Source organism: Melanerpes formicivorus, unplaced genomic scaffold, assembly GCF_026170545.1.
Source record: "Melanerpes formicivorus ecotype bairdi unplaced genomic scaffold, bMelFor1.0.p_v2 SCAF_244, whole genome shotgun sequence".
NCBI lineage: Eukaryota > Metazoa > Chordata > Aves > Piciformes > Picidae > Melanerpes > Melanerpes formicivorus.
Window position 1 is genome coordinate 299,220 of NW_027142596.1, and position 21,374 is coordinate 320,593.

General features: G+C 54.1%; 1 protein-coding gene and 1 long non-coding RNA gene across 3 annotated transcripts; both read right to left on the minus strand.

Annotated features, from left to right (window-relative positions):
* Positions 1 to 459: 459 nt before the first annotated feature.
* LOC137458448 (obscurin-like) lies at positions 460 to 8,502 on the minus strand. Its single transcript, XM_068169916.1, has 5 exons — positions 8,271 to 8,502; positions 7,049 to 7,315; positions 4,456 to 4,725; positions 2,972 to 3,238; positions 460 to 1,508 (listed from the first exon to the last, which is right to left on the minus strand). The coding sequence occupies exons 1-5, from the start codon at positions 8,386 to 8,388 to the stop codon at positions 1,171 to 1,173; spliced, it is 1,260 nt and encodes a 419-aa protein (XP_068026017.1). The 5' UTR covers positions 8,389 to 8,502; the 3' UTR covers positions 460 to 1,170.
* Positions 8,503 to 16,005: 7,503 nt separating this feature from the next.
* On the minus strand, positions 16,006 to 20,690 carry LOC137458446 (uncharacterized). Of its 2 annotated transcripts, none has more exons than XR_010991755.1 (3): positions 20,441 to 20,690; positions 19,741 to 19,905; positions 16,006 to 16,214 (listed from the first exon to the last, which is right to left on the minus strand). It is a non-coding gene; the product is annotated as an uncharacterized lncRNA (long non-coding RNA). The 2 variants fall into 2 exon arrangements; XR_010991756.1 differs by lacking the exon at positions 16,006 to 16,214 and adding an exon at positions 17,211 to 18,412.
* Between the last annotated feature and the right edge of the window lie 684 nt (positions 20,691 to 21,374).

Consider the following 21,374-nt stretch of genomic DNA (forward strand, 5'->3'; position numbering starts at 1 on the left):
ACCTCCAGGGAGCTCAGGTCTGGAGGCCACAGGGAGGCCTAAGCACACTTTGTTTCTCAAGGCTGCTCTAGAGGGGAAAAGTCTGGCTTTACCCTCTAGTCTTTAATAGCTAACTACAAGAAGAAGCACCACTGCATCCCCATGGGACTGATCTTGAAGGGCTGCTCCTACTCTTTTCACTGTTCCACCAGGTTCAGCTCAAGGTTTTCTCCCAGTTGGGTTTCCAGGGAGGGACCTGTGAAGAGCAGGAACAACCAGACCTCAGCCCTGCCCCTTCCACACTGCCCTGCTCTCAGCATTGGCCACTACAGCTCATTTCACTGCTCCTAGCATCCAATCCAAGCTCTTCAGCTGAAGATTGGCTTGTACCCCTCATCTCCAAGCTGCAGGAGGACAGTAAGCACTTCACCATCCCTGGCTCACTCATTCACCCAGACTCTCTTCAAACTCACTGCTGGAAAGAGGCACCAAGGGACAGGGAGAAAAGCCTGGGGGCAGAATAATGCTTCCCTCCTCTAACAGCAGGCACTCTGGATGCTGTTCAGCACATGCTCCCCCAGCAGCATCAGCTTCTCCTCTCCTCACACCAGCTCTTCAGGTTTCAAATCCCATCCACAGTGCTCCAGGTGTAACTTGTTCAAGCTGGCAGATTGCTCTGTGTGCCCAGCTCCCTGCTGCTGTATACAGCTCTGCCCCAGCCCCATGCAGTGGCTCCAGCTCATGAGTGAGCCAGAGCCAGAAATCAGTGGATCTGCTGCTTCTATGGAATCACAGACTCAGTTTGCTTGGAAGAGACCTTTACAATCCTGGAGCCCAGCTGTTAAGCCAGCACTGCCAGATCACCACTAAACCATGCCCCTCAGCACCACATCTTTGTCTGTAAGTCCCTCCAGGGAAGCAGATTCCACCACTGCCCTGGGCAGCCTGTTCCAGGCCTTGGCAACCCTTTGGGGGAGGAAATGTTTCCTAGTGTCCAGCCTAAAGCTCCCTGGTACAAGCAGAGGCCATTTCCTCCTGTCCTATTGCTTGTTCTCGGTGAGACCGAGCCCCAGCTCACTCCAATTTCCCTTCAGAGAGCCAGAAGGCATCCCTGCAGTCTTCTTTGCCCCAGCCTAAACAACTCCAGTTCCCTCAGCTGCTCCTCAGACTTGTGCTCCAGACCCTTCACCACTATGGAAGGCATCTGCCTCTGCACACAGTGGCTTCTGCTGGAGAGATGAGAGGCACAATCTCATGCACACCTTGCACCACAAGCTTGGCTCTGGACTGGGCATCACCAATGGCACAGGGGGAAGTGTCACTGTCACTTTTCTCCAGGTCATTTATGGCCAGCTGCAGCATTTGTCCTTTCTCTGTGATCTCAGACTGCTTGGTAGCCCTGAGCTCAGCAGTGCCTTCCCTCCAGACCACAGAGGATGCAGCTCTCTGGCTCTGGCCAATCAAAACTGCAGTTCCCCTTTCAGCAGCTCTCAGGGCTGAGAGTTCCTGGACAGCATAATTAGGTTGTTCTGGAAGGGAGAAACCAAGAAAGAAAGACAGAAAGAAAGAGCTCTGCTAACTACCCAAGTGCTGAGCACAGAGTGCTCTGGGATCTCCTCTGCCCTCCCTTGGAGAATTACAGCATATAGAATCCTTTAGCTTGAAAAAGGTCCTTGAGATCACCACATCTAACTCTTTCAGCCTACCCCTGCCAAGCCCACCACTACCCTGTGTGCCTTAGCACCACCTCTAGAGGGCTTTTCAATCCCTCCAGGGAGGGTGAAACCACCACTGCCCTGGGCAGTCTGTTCCAGAGCTTGATAATCTTTTGGGTGAAGAAACTATTCCCAATAGCCAACCTAAACCACCCCTGATACAACCTGAGGCTGTTTGCTCTCATCCTAGCAGATGAAGAACCAATCTTAGAGGATCACCAGCTTCAACTCCAGCTCCCTCAGCCTCTCCTCATGGGGCTTGAGGGGTCTGGAGCACAGCCTTAGGAGGAGAGGCTGAGGGAGCTGGGGTTGCTTAGCCTGGAGGAAAGGAGGCTCAGGGGAGACCTCATTGCTGTCTACAACTCCCTGAAGGGAGGTTGTAGCCAGGAGGGGGTTGGTCTCTTCTCCCAGGCAGCCAGCACCAGAACAAGAGGACACAGTCTCAAGCTGTGCCAGGGAAGGTTTAGGCTGGAGGTGAGGAGAAAGTTCTTCACTGAGAGAGTTGTTGGCCACTGGAATGTGCTGCCCAGGGAGGTGGTGGAGTCCCCATCCCTGCAGGTGTTTAGGAAGAGCCTGGATGAGGCCCTTGGTGCCATGGTTGTAGTTGATCAGATGGTGTTGGGTGATAGGTTGGACTGGATGATCTCAGAGGTCTTCCTCTCCTCTCCTCTCCTCTCCTCTCCTCTCCTCGAGTCTCCTCTCCTCGAGTCTCCTCGAGTCTCCTCTCCTCGAGTCTCCTCTCCTCGAGTCTCCTCTCCTCGAGTCTCCTCTCCTCGAGTCTCCTCTCCTCGAGTCTCCTCTCCTCTCCTCGAGTCTCCTCTCCTCGAGTCTCCTCTCCTCTCCTCTCCTCGAGTCTCCTCTCCTTGAGTCTCCTCTCCTTGAGTCTCCTCTCCTTGAGTCTCCTCTCCTTGAGTCTCCTCTCCTCTGTCACAAAGCAGAGGAGGCAGAGTGTTTCCAGCATGTTTGTCATTGCACAGGTGTGGCTGAGGTCTCCTCTTGCAGCCCCCAGGCAGTTCTGATCACCCATGCTCAAGGCAGACTCATTCACACTGCCAGGTTTGATGGGCTTGTGAAGCAGCACAAGAGCTACTTCAGTGCCTTGGAGGTGCTGAAGTTGCTCACAGCTTTAGTGTTTGTTTGAATATTTAATCCATGACAGGTTGTGACAACTGAAAACTGCTCCTGGTGAGGGAGCTGGGAGGGAAGAGCATCTCCCACAGGCTGCAGACCTTTAGCCCAGCTTCTGTACACCCTGGCCCCTGCATGCTTCCACTGACCTTGCACTGTGATCCTGGCTTTTGCTTTAGAGGCCTCTGTCTCACAGGGGTATTCCCCCCTGGCCTTGGCTGTGGGCTCATGGATGATCAGAGTGGCTCCTGTGCCCTCTTGGTGCCAGTCACACTTCTGGCTTTTCCGGATGGCTTTGCCGTCCTTGTACCACCTGATGGCGGCATCAGGCTCTGACAGTTCCCAGCTCAGGCTGATGTCCTGTCCTGCTGCTGCTCTTCTGTCCTCCAGCTGCTTTACAGCCTCAGGAGGTTTTTCTGAAGAGGGGAACAGAACAGAACAAAACATGAGGGTGGTGAGAGCCTGGCACAGGTTGCCAGGGAGGTGATGGAAGCCTCATCCCTGGAGGTTGTGAGGGCCAGGCTGGAGGTGGTGCTGAGCAACCTGCTGTAGTGTGAGGTGTCCCTGGCCATGGCAGGGGGGTTGGGACTGGATGAGCCTTGAGGTCCCTAAACAATTCTATGATTCTAACAAACCAAATCAAAACCAAACCAAATTAAAACCAAACCAAACCAAACCCAAATCAAATCAATACAAAACCAAACCAAGCATAAAGAAACCCAAACCAAGCCAAACCCAAACCAAGCCAAACCCAACCCAAACCAAAGCAATACAAAAACCAATCCAAGCATAAAGAAACCCAACCCAAACCAAACCAACAACCCCCCACCAAACCAAACCAACCAACCACACCCCAAGGGAACTTTGAATACAACTCATGACCAATATATTATCAAGGGTTTCACAACTCAGATGCCCAGCAAGGTTTCATACTCCCCAGTGAATGACTGACATCAGGCTAGGGAAAGGGGGAGAAAAGCAGATCTTCAGGGCCCAGGAATGGCAGCTCTGGAGTTTCAGTGGCTATTAAGGATTCTGATAAGCCAGATCTAAGGAAGAAATTAGAGTAGATAGAAGAGAGAAATGTTTGACACTGAGGGTGATGACCTGGCCCAGGTCACCTAGTGAGGTTGTACAAGTCCCATGCTTGGAACCACTCCAGGTCAGGTTGGACAGGGCTCTGAGCAGCCTGATCTAGTTGCAGATGTTCCTGCTGCCTGCAGGGGGACTGGACTGGATGACCTTTGAAGGTCCCTTCCATCCTAAACCATTCTGTGGTCCTACAATTGCTTACAGGAGCTGAGGACTTGTCCTGAGGGCATCCATTTCAAGGGATGTCATCGTGTCTGCTGCCTGCACAGAGAGCCTTGGCTGATTCTCTCACATGCAGACAGTGTGAGCAGCAATTGTCTGTCCAATGAGACAGCTCAGTGGGTTCTGCCCTTCTCAAACACCTCTAAAACATTTCAGCATTTCCCTTGTTTCCAAGGCCAAAGCTCACTGCCTTGAGGCTGGCAGCGAAGGCTGCTCCTCATTTGGATCACCACTAAAGTTTGCCTTCATGGGTAACTGACAGAACCTCCTGGAAAGACAGCCAACGATGCAAACCCCAGAGCCTTTCTCATCTCCTTACCTTTCACACCCAGAGAAGCCTTGGAGGTCAGAGCAGGGGCAGTGAGAATGACTTCCCCAGCATCCCCAGGAGCCACGGCCCCGACGGGAAGTGTGCACTGCTGCCCCGCGGCGGAGGCTTCAGATCGCCCTCCGCTTTCCACTTGGCTCCCAGGCAGTGTCCAGCTGAAGTCAGCAATGCTTTCATGGGACACAAGACACTCAAAAGTGCAATCTGCTCCCTCCTGGATTCCTGTGTTCTTCAAGCCTTTGGTGATGCCAATGTTCAGCCCTGGAGGACAAAAAGTGGCTTAGTACAATGACATGGGCAGGAGTGTGGACATTGTTAGCTCATCAGACTGCTTTGTCCACTCAGCTGGGAAGACACCACTGCATTCCTTCCAGGTGTGTTTTACATGGGAAGGGTTTCTCAGCCATTATCCACTCAGAGTCACCACAGAGCTACAGAGAAGGGCATTGTGCTGGAAGGACTGCGGGAAGAACTGAGTGGAGAGAAGTCAAGACTCACTGAGCTAGAGGGGAGAAAAGTTGTCAGGTAGGAAGCCTCTGGGATGTTGTCTGAGGTATTTCTCTGTGTAGCTAGGAGAAATGGGATGTTTGTTCACTTGTTACCATCCTACCCCCACCTAATATTCATGGAACCATCATGGAATGGCTGCAGTTGGAAGGGACACCTCCTACTAGCCCGGCTTGCCCAGAGCCTCATCCAGCCTGCTCCTAAACACTGCAGGGATGGGGCAGCCACAGCTTCTCTGGACAGCCTGTTGCAGTGTCTCACCACCCTCAACAATAAGGAACTTCTGCCTAATGTCTGATGGAGCTGCTTCCTGATGCTCAAATCAGAGACATTCAAACTGTGTCTCACACATGTGAGTGTGAAACCATCAACAATGCTGCAGCTGTCCTTTAAGAGGAACTGGGCTTTGCTCAGACACCACCTTGTAATGGGAGGCTTTAGGAGGAACAGCTGTGAGACCAAGTGACCAAGGGCACCAAGAATTACAGCACTCTTTGGATGTCCATCACCCGCAGTACTTCCCCTGGACGCTGACCTTTGGCTTGGCAACATCAGTGCCAGGATCACAGGTGTGTAAGCCTGCATCTGTCTTTTCTAGGTCATGGCTAAGGAGGCACAGGGGCTTCCCACTCTGTGTCTGCTCCTACGTGCTACCAGAAGTGATCTTCTCACCATCCTTTCTCCAAGCAGGTTTGACCTTCTCTTTGGAGACTTCACACTGCAGGTACATCACACCACATTCCTCCCCAAAGCCATCAGCCCAGGCCTTCATGAAGACAGCAGGCTCCTCTGAGGGCTAGCAGCCAAAACAGAGCACAACCAGGATATGTCAGCTGAGGCACTTTCAGCTGCTGCCCACTATTGAAAGAGAGCTGCAGGAAACCCTTGCAATGCTGCTGATGCCAATGCAGACCCCAAAGCAGTCCCACACCTCCTGACTGCAATGAGTGTTAGGGAAAGCAGAACCTGTTCCTGGGTGGGTGAAAGGAAGGAGAGAAGCATTGCCATGGATAAGGAATGAGAGCCAGTGCTACAGCAGCAGTCTCTCTATGACTCTGCAGCTGTGAGCTTGCAAGGACATATTGCTCTCTGTGTTGGGGCATCTGTCAGGCAAAGGAGATCTCCTCACAGGGAACAGGGTTTGGAGCAGGCATGGAGTGAAGGCCAGAGGGACAGCTTCACACTTCTCTGGAGCAGCTACTCAACAAGCTAGGCTAGATTTAAGGAAGCCCTTGGCTGCATCATCAGGAGGAGAAATGTTCTTCAGGAATCTCCATCTCTGGAGCCATGTGGCATACTAAGGACAGCAGCAAACTGCTTTCTCTATGCTGAGTCAGACCAGCTCCAGACCTGCTGTACTGGGGATGTGCCCTACCTTTAAAGGCTCCTTCAAACCCCATAGTATTCTATGATTCTATGGCTCATAACACAGTCAGTTCAGGGAGCTGGAGAGGGCAAGAAGGTCTCCCCTGAGCCTCCTCTTCTGCAGGCTAAGCAACCCCAGCTCCCTCAGCCTCTCCTCACAGGGCTGTGCTTCAGACCCCTCCCCAGCTTTGTTGCCCTTCTCTGGACACCTTCCAGCACCTCAACCTCTTTCCTAACCTGAGGAGCCCAGAACTGGACACAGGACTCAAGGTGTGGCCTAACCAGTGCTGAGCACAGGGCACAAGGACTTCCCTGCTCCTGCTGGCCACACTCTTCCTGATGCAGGCCAGGATGCCCTTGGCCTTCTTGGCCCCCTGGGTGCACTGCTGGCTCATGTTCAGGTGCTGTCCACCAGTACCCCCAGGTCCCTTTCTGCCTGGCTGCTCTCAGCCACTCTGACCCCAGCCTGCAGCACTGCCTGGGGTTGCTGTGGCCAATGTGCAGCCCCTGGCACTTGGATGTGTTCAATCTCCTGCCCTTGCACTCTGCCCATCTGTCCAGCCTGTCCAGGTCCCTCTGCAGAGCTCTCCTACCCTCTAACAGATCAACACCTGCCCCAGCTTGGTGTCATCTGCAGATGTACTGATGATGGACTCAATGCCCTCACCCAGATCATCACCAGGCCAACCTCCCTGCTGCACACCATCTGTACCTTCAACAGGCAGTGTGGCTTCAGTCTCCGCGTTTCCAGCCCTGCCCTTGGACACACCAGCATCTTCAGGCTTCACCTTCAAAACCCTGAGCTCTGCTGAATGCTGCTCCTGCTTGATTTTGGACTTCTCAGAGGGCTCAGTGGCTGTGTGCTCCTTGAACCACTTCACACTCTTGGGAGAAGGCCTGAAGTCACAGGCCAAGATGAGCAAATGGTGCTCCAGAGCTCTCTTGTCCTCCAGCTTCCTGGTGATCTGTATGTGGGAATCTGCAAAGCAGGGGTAGGGAAGAAGAAAGGGGGAATGGGCAGAAGAGGAAAGTTTCTGATCTGTATTCCATGACAGTTTATTTCCTGTATGTCATTCCCAGCTGCTTGGTGAACTGCTCAGATGATGCTGCGGGTTTCTGTTACAGACCTGAGTGGCTTTGAAGCAAACCCAGCCTGAGGATCTTTAGGGAAGGCAAGGTTTCTGTAAGGCAACACTTTACATTGCAGATGCAGGGATCAATACTTACTGAATTGCTTGCTGATTAGAGTTGGCATTCAAGTATGAGCAAAGGAAAGTCAAAACAAGGACTTTAGAATGGGATTGGAGATATTTACCATGGTGACAGCAGAAGACATCAAGCCTGGAAGCTTGGTCCCAGATCAAGTCAATGACCAAGCAGATTCATTACATGAGCTGGCAAACTTGTCTAGCTCAGGTATGGGACAAAATAATCTCTCCTGGCAAATTTCTTTGGTTTTGTCCTCTGTGGTAAAGTCAAGAAGGAAAAAACAACCAACCCAAAGCCTAGCCTTGGCTCCATTTGAATACCAGGCACTCCAAACTCATGTAGTCAAATCCTTTCCTAAGGCATGGATGTCTCATCTATAGAATCACAGAATCATTAAGCTTGGAAAAGACCTCAAAGATTAGCAGGTACAACCATGAGCCCAACCCCACCATGCCCACTCAACTGTGTCCTGAAGTGCCATGTCTGCACATCTCTTCAATGCCTCCAAGGATGGGGACTCCACCACTGCCCTGGGCAGCCTGTCCCAGCGTTCCAACCAACAACTGGGAGCTGGGAATTGACCAGATCTTCCACATGCACCTACACTGCCAGGAGCCCAGAGCGTGGAAGCTGCACACTAGACAGTGCTGTCTGAAACAAATGACTTCCCAGGCCCTGTGAGAGGGAGGATCTCTCCATGGTGCAGCCAAGCCAGGACACCTTACCTCTGACAAGTAGGTTTGCTGTGGCTTTGGACTTGCCAGTGGAGAGCTGCACGGTGCCTGTCACGCTGGCACTGGTTTGCAGGACGGTCAGCCTGGGGCTGGTGCCTTCTTGCTGCATGATAATGTTTCTGCCAGCCTGCAAGGCTTCTCCACACAGCAGCCATCTGGGAGGTTTCACAGATGGAGTGGAGGTCTCCCATTCCAAGGTGGCCTCTTCAGGCTCGGTCACATCCTCGTCACACAGCTCCTTTACCATGCTAATGGATTGCTCTGCATCCAGGGGGGAAGAGGAGAGCAGGGATTTAGGAATCCCTCAGTAGCATTCTGCACACTTCTGCAATCTTTACTGAACTTAGTGGCTCAAAAAGCCTTCAAACATTCCTTTGTTTGTGCATCACAATAACCTCAGTTCCTCCAGGGACTGATTGAATGTGGTCCCCACCATCTGGGAAGGACTTGAAAGAGAAGGATCCCACCCATTATCAGAAGATACAAATTCCTCCCCACTGCTGGTGGCATGGGATGGGCTCACACCACCAAATCTGCCTTAAGTTCTCACCACCTTCCTGTCCCTGCCTAGCTGCACCCCCAAAACAATAGGCTAACTGTCCTGAACCTTCCTCCTTGGATTGGGAAGGTCAGAGCCTTCTTCTCAGTCCTTCTTCTCAGCACTTACTCCACCCCACCCCCATGCAGGAACAAGATCCCCCTTTGTCCTCCTACCCTCCTGAGGCATCCTGATGTTGGCAGCAGCCTTCAGCTTGTTGTCAGTTTTGGACCATTGGGGCTGGACCTCACCATGTGAAATGTCCCAGACAAAAGATCCACTCTCCTATTCATCCACTTCCACATCTTCCAGGGCTTTAACAATCCTGATCTCTGGGGCTGTGAAAGGAGAGAGAGGAAGATTTCCCTGAGCTTCATCATGCCTGGCTCTGCTGTGATCACCTTCTGCATGCTTGCAGACAGAGCACATGGAGTGTGTGTTATTCCAGACCAACATCCCCTCCTGGCCACTTTCCTTCTTCAGCACAGGAATCACATTCCCTGCTTGACCCTAGAGGCACAGTACCAGCTCCAGCAGAGGATTTTATGGCTGCTAGAACTTTACACAGGCTCCAAAAGAAGTTAACCACATTAAGGAGTGAAAATCTGCCAAGGATTCCTAAACACAAGCCTCCCATCTCCTGCATCCTAATCACTGAGCAACCTGATCCAGCTGCAGATGTCTCTGTGCACTGCCAGGGGGTTGGACTAGAGGATCTTTAAAGGTCTCTTGCAAGCCAAAGGATGCTATTCTACAGGAAAGCTGGAGAAGGGATCTGGAGAAGGGATCTGGAGAAGGGACTGCAGTGACAGGACAAGGGGCATTGATTTCCACCCAGAGCAGGGCAGATTTAGATTGGACATCAGGAAGAAGTCCTTTAGTGAGTGTGGTGAGACACTGGAACAGATTGCCTGGAGACACTGTAGATGCCTCATCCCTGGAAGTATTGAAGACCAGGCTGGATGGGGCTTTGAGCAAGCCAGTGTAGTGGGAGCTGTCCTGGCAGGGGGGTTGGAACTGGAAGAGCTTTAAGCTCCCTTCCAAGCCAAACCATTCTATGATTCTATGGAAGCTGTCCCATTCACATCCTTCTCTGCAAGCTTACAGCCTTGGCTGTGTGTCTGGACCACAGCAGCCACAGGGACATCTGCCACATGCTTTGCCCCAGCTGTAGCTTTGCTTCAGAGTCTCTTGCACTCAGCATATTCCTCTTTAACTCTGCACCTTTGCACTGACTCATCAGAACCAATTCACCATTTTGTGCTCCTGCAGCCCTTGCCTTTTGGAAGGGATTTCACCTTGACTCATCCTCAGGAGCAGGGCTCAGCTGTAAAGCAGCCTGCATGCAAAGGGCATCTCATCCCAGTGACAAAGTCAGGGAGGAAGGAGGAGTTCAACAGAGCAGTGGAACAGAACAAGTGTGTGTGAAGTTCTTGCTAAACCTAAGTGGCCACATGAGGACAGCATCTAGTAAGGAACAGGACACTGCCAGTTTGTCTTTTCAGAGCACAGACTCAGACCGCTCTGAGTTGGAAGGAACCTTAACATCATTTTCTCCCAACCCCTCTGCCATGGGCAGAGACATTTTCCCCTAGATGAGGTTGTTCCAAACTCCATCTCACCTGACCTTGAACACTTCAAGGCAGGGGGCACCCATAACCTCTCTTAGGAAACTCTTCCTGTGCCTTACCCTCTTCAGAGTGAGCCTAAGAGCTAATCTAAATCTACCTTCTGGCAGCTTCAAATCCTTATTCCTCATCCCATCATGACATTGCCCTGATGGAGGTCCCTCCCCATCTTTCCTGAGGGCCCCTTGAAGTACTGGAAGCCTACTCTGAGGTCCCTCTGGAGTTTATCTTCTCCAGGCAGAACAACCCCAACTTCCTCAGGCCCTCCTCACAGGGGCAGTGCTTCAGCTCTCCCATTTTCACCTCCCTTCAGATGCAGCTCTGGGAAAAAACCATCTGCCAGGGCAGAGCAGACCATTTATTTTTATTTAGAATAACCCATATTTATTTAGAAGAAACCAAACCAGGTTGGAAGAGACCTTCAAGATCATTGTGTCCAACCCATCAACCAATCCAACCCATCCAAACAGCTAACCCATGGCACCAAGCACCCCAGCAAGTCTCCTCCTGAACACCTCCAGGGATGGGGACTCCACCACCTCCTTGGGCAGCCCATTCCAAAGGGCAATCACTCTCTCTGTGTAGAACTTCTTCCTAACATCCAACCTGAACCTCCCCTGGCGCAGCCTGAGACTGTGTCCTCTTGTTCTGGTGCTGGCTGCCTGGGAGAAGAGACCAACCCCGTCTGGCTACAACCTCCCTTCAGGGAGTTGGAGAGAGCAATAAGGTCACCCCTGAGCCTCCTCTTCTCCAGGCTAAGCAACCCCAGCTCCCTCAGCCTCTCCTCACAGGGCTGTGTTCCAAACCCCTCCCCAGCTTTGTTGCCCTTCTCTGGACTCATTCCAGCAAGTCAACCTCCTTCCTAACCTGAGGGGCCCAGAACTGGACACAGGACTCAAGGTGTGGCCTAACCAGTGCTGAGCACAGGGCACAATGACTTCCCTGCTCCTGCTGGCCACACTCTTCCTGATGCAGGCCAGGATGCCCTTGGCCTTCTTGGCCCCCTGGGTGCACTGCTGGCTCATGTTCAGCCTTCCATCAACCAGCACCCCCAGGTCCCTTTCTGCCTGGCTGCTCTCAGCCACTCTGCCCCCAGCCTGCAGCACTGCCTGGGGTTGCTGTGGCCAATGTGCAGCACCTGGCACTTGGATGTGTTCAATCTCCTGCCCTTGGACTCTGCCCATCTGTCCAGCCTTTCCAGGTCCCTCTGCAGAGCCCTTCTGCCCTCTAACAGATCAACTCCTGCCCCCAGCTTGGTGTTGTGTGCAAACTTACTGCTGATGGACTCAAGATCCTCATCCAGATCATCAATGAAGATGTTAAAGAGCACAGGGCCCAGCACTGATCCCTGGGGCACACCACTGGTGCCTGGCTGCCAGCTGGGTGTGGCACCATTCACCACCACTCTCTGGGCTCAGCCTCCAGCCAGTTCCTAACCCAGCTCAGAGTGCTGCTGTCCCAGCCAGGGGCTGACAGCTTGGCCAGCAGTTTGCTATGGGGGATGGTGTCCAAGGCCTTGCTGAGGTCCAGGTAGACTACATCAACAGGCCTCCCCACATCCACCAGGCAGTCACCTGATCATAGAAGGAGGTCAGGTTGGTCAGGCAGGACCTGCCCTTCCTGAATGCATGCTGGCTGGGCCTGATCCCTTGGCCATGCTGTAAGTGCTGTGTGATTGCACTCAGGGTGACCTGTTCCATGATCTTGCCTGGCACTGAGGTCAGGCTGACAGGCCTATAACTCCCTGGCTCATCCAACCAGCCCTTCTTGTGGATGGGCACCACGCTGGCCAGCTTCCAGTCCTCTGGGACCCCTCCAGTGAGCCAGGACTGCTGAAAAATGATGGAGAGTGGCTTGGACAGCTCATCTGCCAGCTCTCTCAGCACCCTAGGATGGATCCCATCCTGTCCCATGGACTTGTGGGGATCCAAGCTGCTGAGGAGAGTTCCAAACACCTCCTCATGGAACATAGGGAAACTGTGCAGCTCCCTGGCTCCTTCTGCCAGCTCTGCAGGCCAGCTGTCTGGAAGACGTTCTGTCCTTCTCGTAACAGCTCCTGCCCAGCTTTCCTCTAGGCCTGCCTGAAATGAATCTTCATGTTTCCCAGGTCTAAGTTTGGTTCATAAAGATGCAGGAAGAGAGACAAACAACTGGGGGGAGGGGAAATCCCATTTGACATTTGGGACACTTAATTCCAGCCTCAAATGCAGTACAAGGTGGGCGTTGGTCTCTTCTCCCTAGGATCATAGAATCATATCAGCAACAAGGTTGGGAAAGACCTCAGAGATCATCAAGTCCAAGCTGTCACCCAAGGCCTCAGGACTAACTAAGCCATGGCACCAAGTGCCACGTCCCATCCCCTCTTGAACCCCTCCAGGGATGGGGACTCCACAACCTCCCTGGGCAGCACATCCCAATGGCCAACAACTCTCTCAGTGAAGAACTTTCTCCTCCCCTCCAGCCTAAACCTCCCCTGGCACAGCTTGAGTGACAGAAGGAGAGGAAATGGCCTCAAGGTGTACCAGGGGAGGTTTAGGTTGGCTATTAGGAAAGATTTCTTTACTGCAAGAGGGAGGGAGGGAGGGGAGCAGGGAGGGGGAAGGTGTTGGGAACCCCCTGGTTTTGTCCAGGGGGGTTCTGGTGTTGCTGATGAATTGTAACTGGATGTAACCATTGTGTATTCTGTACACAGCCATCGCATTCCATAGTTTAGATTGGAGCTTTGCTTGCCAATACAGCTTCCTTTGCTTTCCAGCTGAGCTGCTCTGGCAATGGTCAGTTGGGAAGGGCTGGGGGGGGTCATTGCAACCCACCCCAGGTGCAACAACTGAGGACAAACCCAAAGCTCCCTCCACATTGCCACCAAAGGAGCCATACCTTTGGGGGTGATGGTGAGGCTGCTCTTGTCACCCCTGGGCTGGCAGGAGTACTCTCCCGCATCCTCAGCCCGGATGCCTGTGATGCTCAGGCTCCTTCTGAGCCCCTCCTGGTGAATCTGGAAGCGTTTGCTGGCTCTGAGCTCCACACCGCTCCTGCGCCACACCACCTGCCCCTTGGCCTGGCTCACCTCCCAGCTCAGAGAGATGCTGCCTCCAATCTCAGCAGCAACAGCTTCCAGGCTCTGGGCAAACTTCACTGATGCAGGAGAAGAGAAAAGCTGTGGGGAAAGGAAAAGATCAAAAGCCTGTTCCAAGAAGCTGGTTCTGGGCAACTGTAGCAAATGAATCATCCTAAGAATCACAGAATCAGAGAACTGTCAGGGTTGGAAGGGACCTCAAGGCTCAGCCAGGGGCTGGCTTCCCTCAGGCAGCCAGCAAAAGGCTACACTTGGGCATTTGGGAGCAGGAGAACTTTGCTGGCCTCTGCTGGGGCAGCCACAGCAGCTGCACCACCAAGTCAGGCTTTGAGGCTGGAACAGTTTCAGAGTAGTGTCCTCCACCTTCCCAAGGCAGTAGAGCTGCTGGCTTTGGGACACAACGTGCACTGCTCTCTCCCCACCTTGCACCTGCACTTGGAATGCCTGCTTGGCATTCTTTGTCTGGCAGCTGTAGGCAGCAGGCTCTGAGCTCTCAGCCAGGGTGCCTGGCAGGGTCCTGGGTGCCCCTCACTCTTAATCACCTATGTCTTGCTGCCCTTGATTTCTGTTCCATCCTTCAGCCACTGCGTGCAGCCGGTTCAGGCGTCACTGAGGTGCTCAGTGTGATGCTCTCATGTTCTGCAACAACAAGAGGCTCCTCCTGGACAGCTTTGTGCTCAAATTTAGCCTCTGCTTCTAGGACAGGCAGTAAAAGAGGAAAAATTAACAATTTCCACCTCAAAGGGGCTGGTGGCTTGGGACTTTCCAAAGAGAGGAGGAGGGGCAGCGGGCTCGGATTGCCTACCTGCCGGAGGGCAGTGACGTAGCTGGGGGAGGGGTTGCCGCGGAGACCGCGCGCAAACCAAACAGACCCCAGCGCGTGGCTGAGGAGAGAGGCAGCTTTGCCACCTGCCCTTCACCCTATCCCTTTGGAACCTGCCCTGGGACTGATATATATATACATAGAGAGTTTAACAATGACCTTTTTCACTTCCAAACAGATTCCAGACCATTTGCTGTCCTGATCTTACCTCTCCTTTCTCCTGCCTGATTTGTTTTACTTCACCAGCCAGGGCAGAGGGGGAGGGAATCTCCATCCGTTTCCATTTGGGCTTTTGGCCTGCAGGTCCAGCCCAGAGCAGCACAAGCTGACAGCTGGCAAAAGCAGAGGATGCTGCCTGCTGCTGCTTGGCAGAAGCCAAAGGGGAGTTCAGCCTTTGGGGGTTTGATGCCAAGCAGCCAGGACTTCATAGAATGGATCCTGGAATGGCTTGGTTGGAAGGGACCTTCCAGCTCATCCAGTTCCAACCCCCACCAGAGGCAGAGACCCCTCCCACCGGCCCAGGCTGCTCCAGGCCTCATCCAGCCTGGCCCTGAACACTTCCAGGGAAGGGGCAGCCACAGCCTCCCTGGGCAGCCTGTGCCAGTGTCTCCCTACTCTCACTCTAAAGACTCTTCCTAAGCTCCAGGCTCAAGCTGCCCTCTCCAAGCTTCACCCCATTCCCTCTCCTCCTCTCCCCTAGCCCTTGGCCAAAGTCCCTCCCCAGCTCTCCTGGAGCTCCCACAGCTCCTGGAAGGCTGCTCTGAGCTCTCCCTGGAGCCTTCTCTTCCCCAGCCTGAACAGCCCCAGCTCCCACAGCCTGTCTCCACAGTGGGACTTCCCCCCAAGCCCTGCCAGCCCCTGCTGCTCACCTCAGAGCTGTTGCTGGAGCCAACCAACAGCTGCCCAGGGTCCAGCTGCTCAAGGCTGAAGCAGAGCCAGGGCCCTCGGCCTTCCCCTTGGATGTGCAGAGGCAGCCTGGCCTCACAGCCTGGGGGGAGAGTTCCATTGGATGACTCCTTGAGGCGGGAAGGGAGCTTCCAAGGGCAGCCAGCCCAAGCAGCAGCACTCAGCAGAACAGCTGCAGGCACAGCAGGGAGCTCTGAGCCCCAAGCAACCTGACCTGAAGTGGTGCCAGCAGTGGGGCACCTACCCCTCCCTGGGCAACTGGGGCCAGGCTCTCACCACCCTCAGTGTCAAACATGCTGGAGGTCTGAGGAGGTCAGCCAAGGGGCTTGGAGGAATCAAGGAGCAACAGGAACTGACTGCCCACTTAAACATCCTGGGCTTCCTCTTCAGGCTCACAGGGACCTGGACTCTGGGCCAGTGTCTGCCCCGGGGGCACAGGGGATCCCCCCTGGGGGCACAGGGGGTCCCACCCCGGCAGAAGAGCCAAGGGCAGCCTCTGCTCATCTCACTTGTCAGCTGGAGCAGCACTTGGATCCTTTCTACAAGCTCCAGCCAGCTCCAGTGCTCACTGCAGGGCTGCAGCACCACAGCAGCACCCAGAGAGCACAGCAGGCTGCCCAGGAGCCAAGGGCAGCCCCAGGCACAAAGCAAAGCTCTGCTGCAGGCAGAGACAACACAGCCCCAGGGCACTGTCAGCAAGGCTCTGCCTCAGCATCAGCTCTGCTGAGCCAAGGCTGTGGGCAGCATTTGGAGGTCACCTTGGCTCCCCACTTCCTCCTCAAGGGCCTGCTGAGGCTGACACTTCTCCTGGGGCCTGCTCTTGGCTTCTCCTGCCCCAGGAGGAGTTTGACACCTCTCCAAGGAGGCAGTGAGCGCTTCCTGCCCAAGCCCAAGAGCCTGAAGAGTCCTGGAGCTGTGAGGTGTGGGATGGAGCTGGGCAGCTGTGGTGGGTTAAGGCCTCTTTCTGCAAACAAAAGAAGCAAGCAGGGGGGAGGCTTGCGGGTACTTTACCCTCCCTGCAGGGCGTTTCCCCTGGGAAAGCTGAGGCTGTTCCACTCCCCCCTCCCTGCCCAGCTAGGGTAGAAAAAGCAGGACATCATAGCTGTTGGAGCTCCTTTTTGGCTCCTGCCTCTGCTGGATGAGAGCTACTGCAGCTGCCCTCCTGCTCCTCAGCCACGTGGCCGGACCTGATCCTTCTCCCTGCTGCCTCTGCCCCTCCTCAGAGAGAGACTGGTTCTGTATTATTCTTTTCTGTCCCCCTCCCATCCACTCTTGCTCCTTGCCCTTGTGAACTTTTCCTGTTATTGCCATATATATATATAGTTTAAAGGAAAATTCTTTGCCTCTCTACTCCCAAGCTGACTCCAGATTGTTGCTCAGTGGATTTGCTCCTTACCCTTTTTTGTTCCCTCTCCCTGTTTGGAGGGGGGGGGGGAGTGGGGAAGAGATTCTCAGCCTTTTCCCCATTTGAGCTTTTAACTCTCAGTTAAGGCTCAAACCACTACAGTAGAGGACAGTGCAGCAAAAGGCTCTGAGGCAAGGCAAGGGAGAAGCAGAGCAGGGGACAGAGGAGTGCCAGAGGCCCTGGGCACCACAGCGTCTGACAGAGCCCTGCCCTCCTCCTGTCACCCCTCAGGCCCAGCACTGGCTGGAAACCAAAGCTCAGGCTCTGCAGTGGGCAGCCAGGGACACAGAGTGCAGGCAGGCAGTGTCCAGCACTGACCTGAGTCACAGTGCAGGCTCAGGGAGCTGCAGTGGTCCTCGGGCCGCAGCGGCAGCAGCTCCCCAGCCATCTGCATGGCGTCCCCGGCCCCCAGAGCTCCCAGCCAGGGCTCAGCAGAGAATGGGCTGCAAGAGAGAGACACAGCAGGGCTGCTGCAGAGACCTGGGCACCACAGCCCTGCTGCAGGCCACTGCTCTGCAGCTGCCTTCTGCAAGCAAGGATCAAAGTAGCCACAGGCAGCAGAATCAGAGAACCTTTCTGGCTGGAAAAGATCTTTCAGCTCCACTCCAACCATGCTCCCATTGCCAGGGCACCCCCAAACCATGGCCCTCAGCACCACACCAACCCCCCAGGGATGGGGACTCCACCACTGTCCTGGGCAGCCTGCACCAGGCCTTGACAACCCTCAAGGGCAAGAAATTGTTCCTCATGTCTCAGCCCAAACCTTCCCTGGCACAACTGAGGGCATTTCCTCCTGGCCTATCACTTGTTCCTTGGGAGCAGAGACCAAGCCCTGCCTGGCTCCAGCCTCCTGTCAGGGAGCTGAAGAGAGACAGAAGATCCACCCTCAGCCTCCTCCAGGCTAAACATCCCCAGTTCCCTCAGCTGCTCCTCACAAGACTTTTGCTCTAGACCCTTCACCAGCTTTGTAGTCCCTCCTGGAGCCACCCCAGCACCTCAGTGTGCTCCCTGCAGTGAGGGGGCCAAAAGTCAATGCAGTACTCAGGCTGTGCATCCAGTACCCAGTGCAGGGTACACTGCTCTGCTCCTGTTGGCCACACCATGGCTGACCCAGGCCAGGATGCTGTTGGCCTGCTCAGCCACCTGGCCACAGGCTGGCTCATCTGCAGCCTCTGTTGCCCAGCACCCTAGGTCTTTGCTGGGCATCTTTCCAGCCACTCTTCCCCCAGCCTGCAGTGTTGCAGGGGGTTGCTGTGACCCAGGTACTGGACCTGCCACTTGGCCTTGATGAACCTCATGCCATTGGCTTGAGCTTTGATCCAGCCTGGCCAGGTGCCTCTGTACATTCACAAGCAGATGAACACTCCTGCCCAGCTTGGGCCTGTCTGCAAACTGACTGAGGGAGCCTCAATGCCCTCACCCAGGGCACTGATCAAGTGTTCAGGAGAGCTGGCCCCAGCACTGAGCCTTGGGGAACACCACTGGTGACCAGACACCCAGGGGAGTTAGCTCCATTCACTTGAAAGCAGAAGGAAAACCAACCCCATGGAATCAGAAAGAGAGCTCCTTGCTGGGGATTGTTTTGAGCAAGAGGGGACATGGGTCCCAGCAACACCTGTGCAATTCAGGCCTTGAAGAACTCTCTGTTGATAATAGAGCGGTGGAGTAGGAGCTGTGGGAAAGAGTTGATTGCCTGGTATGCTGAAGTCCAGCTGCCCCTGAGAAGGGAGGCAAGCAAGATAAGCAGGAGGCGAGATCTGGGAAAGAGAGCAATTAGACTGAGTAGGAAGAATTCCACAGAGTTGTGAAAACAGTGATGTAACCTTCTAGAGAGGAACCAACAGTGTGTGTTAAATTAGAACAGAATTAACTATGCATAAGATAAGACTCTAAATAACAAAGTGTGGAACAATAAAGTGGGATGATTACTGTCACTCATACTGAGTGCTGTCGTCCCTGCCTCTGTTCTTGTCAGCTCCTGGCTCAGTGCTGAAGAGATTCAGCACTCAGAAGGTCCCAGAGTAGAGAATGACACCAGGTGCCCCATACACTGCATCCAGCTCCCTGCAGTGAGGCTGCAGAGCCCAGCTGCTGGCAATGCCACCAGAGCAGGGCTGCTGGAGAGCACAGGGCTGGAAGAGCTGCTGGCACTCACAGCCTCACCCTGGCTTCCTGCCACCCAGAAACCTCACCTCAAAAGCTGCAAATGGCAAGGCAGCTCCTGGCCCAGGAGATCCCAGCCTAGAAAGCAGCCAGGAACAAGCAAAGCCTGGCCTGAAGAGCAGAGCAGGATGCTGAGCTCCTCACCTCTGAGTGCTGAGGCTGTAGGGAGCCTCCTTGGGCTCTGTTTCTGCCCTTGGCTCCTGCAGCTCCTCCCAGACTCTGCTCTCTGGGCAATCTCCGCCGGCTCTGGCCACTGGCCTGCCCCCTGCCCCCTCAGCCTGCTCAGGGCTATCTGAGGCAGCTCTCTAATTTGAGGAGTTGCTGAAGGAGGAGACTAACTTCTAAGCCTTCTTCTGAGGCTCTGTGACCAGCACCACTCAGCCCTTTGCCTCTGCTGCCTGCTGCTCTGCCTCTGCATGTCTCGGCTTCTGCTTTGGCTTCTTTTTCCCTGCAGCTCCTCCTTTTCTTCCCCTCCTTCTCCTCACCCTCTGCCTTATCCTGAAGATGTCTTTTCAGCCTTGCTTGCTGCTTGCTGACTTCAGACAGCTTTCTGCTTTCCCTTTCCTGGGGGGCAGCATCTTTACCCCTGGCTGGCTTCTCTCTCTCAGGCTTAGGTTTCCCTTGGGCCCGGCGAAGGGGTAGAAGAGGAGAGTCAGAGGCAGGGATCATTGTGGAGGGAAACTCAGAACAAACCCCAACAAATTCACCTTTTTTTGCCTCGATTTTGAGTGCAATTCTTAGTTTTCAGGTCACAAAATCCTGCCCAAGCTCCCCAGATGAACTGGCATTGCTCCACTCCTCACAGAGCTCTGCTTCCCAGGCAGCAGCACAAGCTGAGGGCTGGCAGCTCCCAGCACAGCCAAGAACTGTCCCCAAGAGCCTGAGCCCCCCCCAGCAAAGTGTCACCACCTGTCCTGCTCACCTGTGCTTGGGCCTGCTCCAGCTCTGAGAGCTTCTGCCACAGTTCCAGCAGCTCCTTTTCCTTCTCAAGCACTTGCTGCCTCAGCAGCTGCTCCTGGCTCAAAGGCTGTGCTGGAGGAGCAGAGGCAGCAGCTGTGGCACAGGCAGGGGCAGTGCATTCCTCTGGCTGGAAACAGAACAGAACCTGTGACACTGAAAATCCTGAGAGTCATGGAACCCTGGAACTGGTTTGGTTAGAACAAGGTCACCCAGCCCCAGCCTCAACCTAACACCCCCATGGCCCCCATGCTCAGCTCACTCCAGCTCCTTTACCTGCTGTCACCATCTAGCACTGGAGCTCTCTCTGTGCAGCTGTTGGAAGCTGCACCGTTCATGCACAATGGAACCAAACTCATTTGAAACCTTTGCCCCCACTAGAATTTGCTGTTGTGACAGGGGGAGCAAGTGGAGCATGGATTGGAAAGGGACTGAGGCACAAACCCACAGAAATATCTCCAGCCAAAAGGCAACAAAGGAAACTCTTTGACATGACATAGCCCTCCTCAGGTACTGCAAGGCCTGTTGTGGATGGGGTTCTGCACTTCACTCCCAAGAGGGAAGTAACAAGCTATTTAAAGCAGCCACACTCTCAGCATAGAGCCTTATACAAACCCCAAGGGCTGTAAATCAGATTAACAACAATCATTCACTCTGATGCCTACCAGAACATCCTGAATCCAGAAGATGCTTCCTTTGCTCTTCCATTGGAGAAACAGTCAGGAGGAAGAATGCAGCTGTGCTGGACCAGCCTCCTGCAAGACCTGAAACCAGCCCTGAGACCATCTTCAGCAAGGTGTTGGCAGAGAAAGTGGAACAACAGCAAAGGCAGAAAGCTAAAGCTGCCCTCTTGCAGCACAGACACTGTGTTTCATGGAGAGCAAAATGCTCCCTGGGGACAGGAGGCTGGGAGCTGAAAAGCCTCTGCCCCCGCTGCACTCCAGACAAACAAGCAAACCCAAAGCCAAAGCACACAGCCAGCCAAGAGCGGCTGGGGGCTGCCACTGTGTCACCTATGGACTCAGGCCTGAGCTGCTACAGAACACTTTGATGGGAGGCAACCTTGTGATAAGGGAAAGAAACAGAAGCCTGGATCCAAACGAATGACCCTGACAGGAGCCTTGGAGCTGTCAGAGCACAAAGCCTGAGACCTGTCCAGAGCTGCAGCTGGACAGCAGAGGGGCTGAGTGGAACAGAGTAACAGAAGCACAGCCAGGAGCAGAGGCTCTGATGAAGGCACTCAGGAGATGTGAAACAGGAGCCAGAACGAGGCCAGTTCCTAAAGGTGCTAAGTCTATCATCCAAAACTCACAGGAAATCTCCTTCTAGAGAGGTAAAAAGGGGCAGGAAAGCCTGAAGCTTTTCCCTGTCCCACCAACAAAGCCCAGGGGGGAGCAAGGGAAAACCCAAGGGCAAAGGATGCAAAAGGGATAAAAGTTTGAGCCCAGCTCCAGAGCTGAACTCAGGTGAGGGAAACACCACCTTGCTGTGACCAAACTCAAGAGTGCAACAAAAGAGACACTCCAGGGCTAGTAACTTGTCCCTGCTCACTGTTTTACTCACAGCAGTGTCAGGCAAGCTCCCGAGATTCCCCAGCAG

Excerpts from the sequence above, each read along its gene's own strand:
- LOC137458448 (XM_068169916.1), bottom strand. The coding sequence starts at position 8,388 with ATGCAGCAAGAAGGCACCAGCCCCAGGCTGACCGTCCTGCAAACCAGT. Across the intron at positions 4,726-7,048 it reads AGCCACACTGCCTGTTGAAG|GGCTGAACATTGGCATCACC; the intron begins GTACAGATGGTG and ends TTTGTCCTCCAG. Across the intron at positions 1,509-2,971 it reads AGCCAGGATCACAGTGCAAG|AACAACCTAATTATGCTGTC; the intron begins GTCAGTGGAAGC and ends TCTCCCTTCCAG.